Source organism: Corylus avellana, chromosome ca4 (assembly GCF_901000735.1).
Source record: "Corylus avellana chromosome ca4, CavTom2PMs-1.0".
NCBI classification, from domain to species: Eukaryota; Viridiplantae; Streptophyta; class Magnoliopsida; order Fagales; family Betulaceae; genus Corylus; species Corylus avellana.
In genome coordinates this window covers 14,103,142-14,112,075 of record NC_081544.1, presented here as the reverse complement: position 1 = coordinate 14,112,075, position 8,934 = coordinate 14,103,142, and the positions used below count along the sequence as shown (strand labels likewise).

Genomic DNA, 8,934 nt, shown 5'->3' with positions numbered 1-8,934 from the left:
GACAGCATTGAAGAATATATAGAAGACTCACTACCCAGTCTCTTGACAAAGGACCCAGTAGAAGCTTGCCTGAATTATTTCAACATTGAAGAATTCAACACCGACCAGTACATTCAAGAGGTCCATGAATTGTTAGAAACAGCCGCCAGTGCAGATTTCCATCCATGGAGAGTAGTAAAGGAGCCCCTACCTGTGACATCAAGCACTCCTCCTGTTCCATCCCTACTGTCTCCACCGAAGCTTGAGTTGAAGCCCCTGCCAGAAAAGCTCAAATACGCATTTCTGGGGTCCAACAACACCCTGCCGGTCATCATTGCTTCCGACTTACAAAAAGACCAAGAAGACAGTCTGCTCGCAGTGTTAAAAGAATATAAAGAGGCTATTGGTTGGACCGTGGCAGATTTGAAAGGCATTGACCCCTCCATCTGTATGCACCGGATCCATTTGGAAGAAGATGCTCGACCCTCCCGTCAGGCACAGCGCCGGTTGAATCCCAACATGAAGGAGGTAGTAATGAAAGAGGTCGTCAAGTTACTTGATGCAGGCATCATCTACCCCATCTCAGATAGCAAATGGGTGAGCCCAACTCAAGTAGTTCCAAAGAAATCAGGCATCACCGTTGTTGAGAATTCTGCTGGCGAATTGGTTCCACAGCGCACAACCACGGGGTGGCGTGTCTGCATTGACTACCGGAAGCTCAATTCTCATACCCGAAAGGATCACTTCCCCCTCCCATTCATTGATCAAATTTTGGAGCGTCTTGCTGGCCAGAGCTACTATTGCTTCTTAGATGGCTATTCCGGGTATAATCAGGTAGCAGTTGATCCCCAAGACCAAGAGAAGACGACATTCACATGTCCATTCGGCACCTTTGCTTACCGACGCATGCCCTTCGGCCTATGCAATGCACCTGCCACATTCCAGAGATGTATGATGTCTATATTCTCCGACATGGTGGAAAATTTTTTGGAGGTATTTATGGATGACTTTTCTGTTTTTGGATCTTCTTTTGATAAATGCCTCCATAATCTGTCACTTGTGCTTCAACGTTGCAAAGAAACTAACCTGATTTTGAGCTGGGAGAAAAGCCACTTCATGGTCCAGGAAGGTATAGTTTTGGGCCATATAGTGTCCAAACGAGGTATTGAGGTGGACCGGGCCAAAGTTGAGCTCATTGAAAATTTACCACCACCCACTTCAGTGAAGCAGATCCGTTCTTTCCTAGGGCACGCCGGCTTCTATCGTCGTTTCATCAAAGATTTCAGCAAAATTTCAAGGCCCTTATGTCACTTGCTTGCTAAGGACACCCCTTTTCACTTTGATGAAGCCTGTCACCAGGCATTCAAGCAGCTCCGGTCCCTATTATCCTCTGCTCCCATCATGCAGCCGCCTAACTGGTCATTGCCCTTTGAGATCATGTGTGATGCATCTGATTATGCTGTGGGTGCAGTTTTGGGACAACGGGTAGGCAAGCTTCCTCATGTCATTTATTATGCTAGCAAGACGTTGATAGATGCTCAAGTCAATTACACAACCACTGAGAAAGAATTGCTAGCTGTGGTATTTGCTCTGGATAAATTCCGCTCATATCTTCTGGGATCAAAGGTTATAATTTTTTCTGATCATGCTGCTCTACGACACCTGCTGGCCAAGAAGGAAACAAAGCCTCGGTTGATCCGCTGGATTCTACTTCTACAAGAGTTTGACATTGAGATTCGGGACAAGAAGGGTACTGAAAATGTTGTTGCTGACCATTTGTCACGGATTTCATTTGCGACACCCCAGCCGGTTCCAGTTCATGACTCGTTCCCAGATGAGCAACTCTTAGAAATCACCCCGAGAAATCCACCGTGGTATGCCGATATTGTCAATTATCTAGCAACAGGCCGGATTCCCTCTCAGTGGTCTAAGCAAGATAAGGACCGCTTCTTCAAGCAAGTCCGATTCTATTATTGGGAAGATCCAGAGTTGTTCAAGTATTGTGCTGACCAGATCATCCGACGATGTGTTCCTGAGAGTGAATTTTCCAGCATTCTTACCTTTTGTCATTCTCTAGCTTGTGGGGGACATTTCAGTGCCAAGAAGACAGCAGCCAAGGTTCTACAATGCGGATTCACATGGCCCACCTTGTTCAAAGATGCCTATGACTTCTGCCGAGCTTGTGAGAGATGTCAGCGCCTAGGAGCTCTGTCTCGGAGGGACATGATGCCATTGAACCCCATCCTTATTGTCGAGATTTTTGATGTCTGGGGTATCGACTTCATGGGACCCTTCCCACCATCTTGTGGACATGAGTATATTTTGGTAGGAGTGGATTATGTCTCTAAGTGGGTCGAAGCTATCGCCACAAAAACCAATGATCACAAGGTTGTAGTGAAGTTCCTCCAAGCCAACATTTTTAGCAGATTTGGTACCCCTCGGGCTATCATCAGTGATGGAGGTAGACACTTTTGCAACCGGTTTTTCAAGGCCTTGCTTCTCAAGTATTCTGTCACACATAAGGTCGCCACTCCTTACCATCCTCAAACAAGTGGCCAAGTGGAAGTGTCTAACCGGGAGATTAAGCATATTCTGGAGAAAACGGTTAGGCCGGACCGCAAGGATTGGTCCTTGCGCCTCAATGATGCATTATGGGCCTACCGCACAGCTTACAAAACCCCCATTGGAATGTCTCCCTATCGGCTGGTTTATGGCAAGGCGTGTCACCTCCCTGTGGAATTAGAACACAAGGCTATGTGGGCCATCAAGCAGTTCAATTTCGACATGCAAGCTGCCGGTCCGCACCGGAAACTTCAGTTGACAGAATTGGAGGAGCTGCGGCGAGATGCCTATGATAGTGCTTGCCTTTATAAGGAGCGGACTAAGGCCTTTCATGACAAGCATATCTTGCCCAAGCAATTTGTTCGGGATCAGAAAGTATGGCTCTTCAATTCCAGACTCCGGCTTTTCCCTGGGAAGCTCCGTTCAAGATGGGACGGCCCCTTCATAGTCACCTCAGTGTCACCCCATGGAGCCGTTGAATTGCGGGACCCAAAGGATGGCACTCTATTCAAGGTCAACGGTCAAAGGTTGAAGCCTTGCATCCAAAACCTCGAGCCAGGTACAGACGTGGAATCCGTCGATTTGACGGATCCCGTCTATCTTTGTGATTAAGGCATTGACACCCTGGGCTCGAGCGCACCCACTGTGCACTCGATCCCAGTACATAGGCCTGCGCTCGAGCCCACCCTGCGTGGGATCGAGCGCAGCCGCTCTCAACCAAGCACACACATGCACGCGTACGCTCACGCGCACCTTCAGTGCCACTCGAGCGTACCCCCGCACTCCACTCCACCAGGGCATATGATCTCCATCCAGGTTTATTTTATCCATTGTTGTTTCATTCGTTGTTTATCTTTTTACAACAATGTGTGCACTTGATTGGTATTTGGTTGGAGTATAACTTTATTTTTAGGACATGTGTTTTTGCATTCAAATTTGGGGGTATGATATGCCCACATCTGCTCATTCAGGTATTCCTACACTCTTGATCGTATTCTTTAGTTCTATACATACATTGGGGACAATGTATGATTCAAGTTTGGGGGTATGAAAAAACAAAACACGGTCCATTATTATTGTTATGTCATTCTTAAGCATATGGTTGAGCTTTGATTTTGGTTAGAAATTCATTGGTAGGCTTAAAGTTGTGAACACATGATCATATGACTTAGGAATTTTGAGTCTTATTACTTACTTTTGGCAACATGAGATGCTTCTTGTTTCAATTTAAATCTATCTTGAGCACACTAGCACATGTCTGTGAGGTATGAATTTTGAGACCAATTATGTTTGTTTTCAATATCTTGAATTCTGTTGGGTGACATATTGGGTGAATAACTTTGGCATGCTATAAAAAAAAAATAATAATAATAAATAAAATAAAAAAATCAGGTTTGAATTTTTCGCTGAGTAACCGGACCCCTTGCCTCATTAAGCAGTGAGTGTTCGCGTCAAAAAGTGAAATTTTTGGGTTGATTAATAAAATGGCTAGCTTAGCTTCGTAGCCTTTTTGACTCGAGTTAGTAAGTCCTTAGGGGTGTCTTTACACCTAATGCCCTAAAGCCATTTGGTTTGGGAGATATTGGCCTAACACTCGATACATGAGTCAACTAGAAAGCTTAAGGGAGCCAAGTATTACAAAGCCTTAAAAAAAAAAAAAAAAAAAAAATTAAATTAAAAAAAAAAAAAAATGTATGCCTTGGTTGTTTCATTTGATTTGAAGTCCAATAAATTCTGAGATGTTGATTCATACATATTGGAATTATTTTGAAGCCTCATGATTATGTGTTAGTTCACTTTGCACTAATTGAAATTTGTGTATCTCAATCTGCCATTTGTAAGTGATTTGACTTGTAAATTCCTGGGAATTTTGAAAATGAAGTTTATAATTTTAATCCTGCTAATGAATGAGAACCATTATTTTTGTGATGCTTTATCCTTTTGAATAACATAATAATGACAATGTTTGTGGGTATCATTCCTGGAAAACCCTCACGAGACTTCACTCGTCCTCTAGGGAATGCCTAGGGGTTTAAAAGGCTTGTTGCATATGCTAAATGCAATCGTACATCCCACGAAAGATGGACTTATCTTTTTGTTTTTCAGTTTATTTTCTGTTTTGTATTGCTAAGGGACTAGCAATATGTAAGTTTGGGGGTGTGATAAGCGCCGAATGTTGCACATTCAAGCCCCTTAATTTGCATATGTTAATTCCTTAGCGTTGTTATTTGTTTGATTTTGTTTTGTTTTTGTGTTTTCAGGTTATAAATAAAGATGCAATTAATTCCATTGATTTTGGGCTTAAAAGCACACGTTGAGATGATTAAGCGTAGCCAATCATAACAGAGGACTTATATGTTGTGGTTAAGTTTAATCAAATAAAGGAAGGGATTAATTCGGAATTTCTCAAATTGGAGTCAAAATCGGATTGGATTCAATTTTGGATTCTGCATACGTCTCGGTATTTTGGCCATAACTTTCAGCTCAAATATCCGATTGAGGTGATTCAAGCGGTACTGGAAAGCTAGCTCAAATTTCTACAAATCATTGTGAAATATAATTTTCCTAATTCGGAGCGCCGCATTGCCAAAATCGCCCCGCAAGATAGGAACGCAATTCTGGGCGAATCCTATTCCGATTTGGACTTAGGTTTTCTTTATCCTAATTGGACTTGGACTTAAATCTCTGAAATTTATAGGATTACTAGGGCTTCTAGGACTCTCCTAAGCCCTATAAATAGGCCTCTAAGCATTGAGAAAAGACACACCGCTTCTAGAGCAAAAATTCAGTAAAATAGTCTGTGGAGCTTAGGAGATCATGAGCAGCTAAACCCAATTGTGGGGTATTGATGTAGCCCTTTCCAAGCACAATGGTTTGATTGTATTTAATTTCTAGTATTTCAATTTATGCATGTTGATTGTATAACCCTGAGGATTGCTACAGTTGATTTCTGTTCTTCATATTAAATGCAGTTGTTCTTTAAATTCCAAATCAATATTAGTAGAATTCTTATCTTGTCTTAGAAATTATTTTACTATTATTGAACTCAAATCATTCTTATTTTCTGTGATCATAAGAATGATGGTTATACAATGGTATTTAATTGGCATGCAATCAATAGGGTTAGATAGACCATACTAGGGAAGACGGATCGTACTACACCTTAGTTTAGTGTAATTTAGGTAGACGGACTGTGCTAACCGAAGATGGGCTATGCTATTCCATTGATTGTATGAGATTATTTTCTTGTTAAAATTATAACATGCATAGAATGAATTACTAGAGTTAATTATGGTTAACCATTGATGTGCGGATCGTGGTGAAGTCAATACCCTACTCTCTCTTTCATAAATTTACTCCCTTTTATTTCCGTTTATTTTATGCCCTTTAAATTCTCACAACCAATTCACTCTCTTTTAATTAAGTTAATTTTGATCTTTTAATTTTGATAATTAAACCCCTGCAGTCCTTGAGGTTCGACACCCTCAATATAGCCCTATCCTACGGGATTCGTTCTATTGCGAGTGGTAATTTTATTATTGATATTTTTTGTCACAAAAATACCACATCACTCACCATTGACGTACGTTCATACTTTTATGTTTTTGTTTATACGATTTTGATATCAAAATAAAGTTTGATGTTCTATTGTTGTTTCAATTGCAAGATTAAATTCATGTGATTGATTGTGATTGTTTATTTGCAAAAGTTGGATATTTGATGTTTTTCATCCAATGGATACATCGAATGATTCAATTTAAATCGGATATCCAATGTGATTTGTTGATTAAACAGATACATTGGATGATTTGGTTTAAGTTGGATATTCGTTGTGATTTGTACACAGATGGATTCATTAAATCTTTCGATAGGGTTTATAAATAATAGACATGTTTGAATTTTTATCTCTCTTTGGATTTTATGAACGAAAACATAGAAGTGTGTTGTATTGATTTGGTGTGGTGGATTCTAAAAACCTTTAGTGTTTTCTATCAATTGTTTTAATCATTTTCAGTAGTTTATGTTTTATTTTGCATGACAAAATCACAAACTTTGGAACTAGGTTAAAACATAATTGAGTTTAAATTTGAAACTGGTTTTTGCAAACACAACTCCCTGTGGTTTGACCTTGCACTTGCACACACACTACTACAAATGACTCGTGCGCTTGCGAGTGAATATATTTTGCACATCAAATTCAGGCATCGTTGCCGGGGAGTTGTTTGTTGTTATGAAAATTGAATTTTTATTTAAATTGATTTTTGTTTTTCTACTAGTTTTGGTAGATTTTATTTAACTTTTCTTTTTGCAATTTTTCTTTCTTTCTTTCTTTCTTTTTTTTTTTTTTTTTTTGTTATCTTCATTCATCTAATAAAAAAAAAAGTGTTTTGTTGCTTTTGTTTTTCTGCAGTTTCGGAGAAAGTTAGTCCCTGCCAGTACGCTTGATCGTTTCACTTGCGATCGAGCTCACTCCCGCATTGTGCAATGAGCGAGCACACCTGTGCTCGATACTTCGCGCCTGCGCTCAAGCACATTTACGCTTGATCGCACTCTAGTGATGATCGAGCACACTACTAGAGGGCACCACACACATTCACGCTCAATCACACCCCTGTGACGACAGAGCGAACGTCGGCTCGATTGTACTTTACCTCTGATCGAGCGCACCTCTGCAGGCAGCGTCAGCATACCAAAAGCAGCTACGTGCAATTTTTGTTTCGTTTTGCAATTTCTTTGGTTTGTTTTTGTTAAAATATTGTTTCTATATTTATTATCTTTTGTTTGTTTGTTTTTCTTTTTGTGAATATTTCATTGTTGTTTAGTTAGTTTATTTGAGCTCTTGTGATTGGTGTATGCTTGGTTGGAGATCCTTGAATCTAGAGTTGATACCCTTAGATCCCGACTTAGAAAGAAATCTTAGGAGAACAAGGAGAGCACCTGTTGAGAGTGAGAATAGAGGTGAAATGAGAGACCAATGAGATAACATACCCCAGAATGTGGAGCAACCTTGGGTTGAGCATGAGGATTTGAGAGATGAGAATTTTGAGCAAGCTAGGGCTTGGAATGTGGATTTCACTACATCCCTTAGGGATATGTTGGCACTCGTTGCAACTAACTCCCATTCGTGTATAGTGTTGCCACCAACCAATGCTACCCATTTCGATTTGAAGCCACATGTCATCCAACTCCTACTATCCTTCCATGGCTTAGAACTTGAAAATCCTTACAGTCATGTAACAAAATTCAAGGACATGTGCGCCACCTTCAAATTCCAAAATTTTTCTGAAGAGTTTGTCCACCTTAGACTATTTCCTTTCTCCCTGCACGATAAAGCCAAGGCGTGGTTGGATTCCAACACGCCCAGGTCCATTACACCTTGGGAATGCCTGTTGAGCAAGTTCGATAACAAGTTTTTCCCAATGTCAAAGGTAAATGAATGCAGGAAGGAGATTAGCTCTTTCACTCAGGAGGAGGATGAGAAGTTTTCAGAAAGTTAGGAGAGGTTGAAGGAGTTGTTGATAAGATGCCCTCCACATGGATATGAGAATTGAAGACTCGTTCAATTCTTCTACCAAGGATTGACCCAATGCAACCGTAGTATGATCGAGTCAATGAATGAGGATGCATTCTTAAGTTTGACAAGGGATGAAGCGTATAAGGCATTGGACAAGTTGTTCGACAGCTTACAGCAGTGGGATTTTTTGAGTTGTCGGGATAAATCTGTCTGTATCCCCAAGAAAGGAGGCATCTATGAGGTTAAGGAGGACACTAATTTGAGGATTAAGATAGATGTTCTCACCAAGAAGGTAGATGCTCTTGTTGTAGGTCAGTCCATCAATGCTGCCAACACTTTCAATGTTGATAGTTGTTCCATCTATACTAGTCCTATGCACTCAACACAGAATTGTCCATCTATGTCGGCTTTTGCCGAGTATCCTATGGAACAAGTGAATGCTTTCAATGATTTTTGGAAGCAGTCAAATGGACCATATTCTGAGACCTACAATCCAGGGTGGAGGAACCACCCTAATTTTTCATGGAAGCAGAACTAGTCGGTGAATCAAGGAGGAACCCCTCATCTTGCTCACAATCAATATCCTCTCGAATTTCCACTGATTTTGACTCATGGTCGCTCAGCCCAACCAGCACCATTACCTGCTTACCAAGCTCCTACTCAAGCACTAGTGTCGGTTTCATAGTCGTTGGAGGAAACTCTAAGGGACTTCATGAAGATGACCAGCCAATCCATCGGTGACATGAGAAGTGTGACATTGGTCAACACCCAAGCGATTGCCAGCCTGGAGAGTCGGATGGGACAAATGGCAAGTCACTTGGGTGAAAGTGAGAAGGGAAAATTCCCTAGTCAGCCCGTGCCCAACCCGAAGGGACAAT

At 41.0% G+C, this 8,934-nt stretch overlaps 1 protein-coding gene across 1 annotated transcript in view; it reads left to right on the top strand.

Moving 5' to 3' along the window:
* LOC132178097 (uncharacterized) overlaps positions 1–3,153 on the top strand; it is a 4,119-nt gene extending 966 nt beyond the window's left edge. The window contains exons 2-5 of the mRNA XM_059590553.1: positions 6–576; positions 1,303–1,498; positions 1,700–2,074; positions 2,309–3,153. Coding sequence (XP_059446536.1) covers positions 6–576; positions 1,303–1,498; positions 1,700–2,074; positions 2,309–3,153 — 1,987 coding nt within the window. The remainder of the gene's footprint in view (positions 1–5; positions 577–1,302; positions 1,499–1,699; positions 2,075–2,308) is intronic.
* Positions 3,154–8,934: the final 5,781 nt, after the last annotated feature.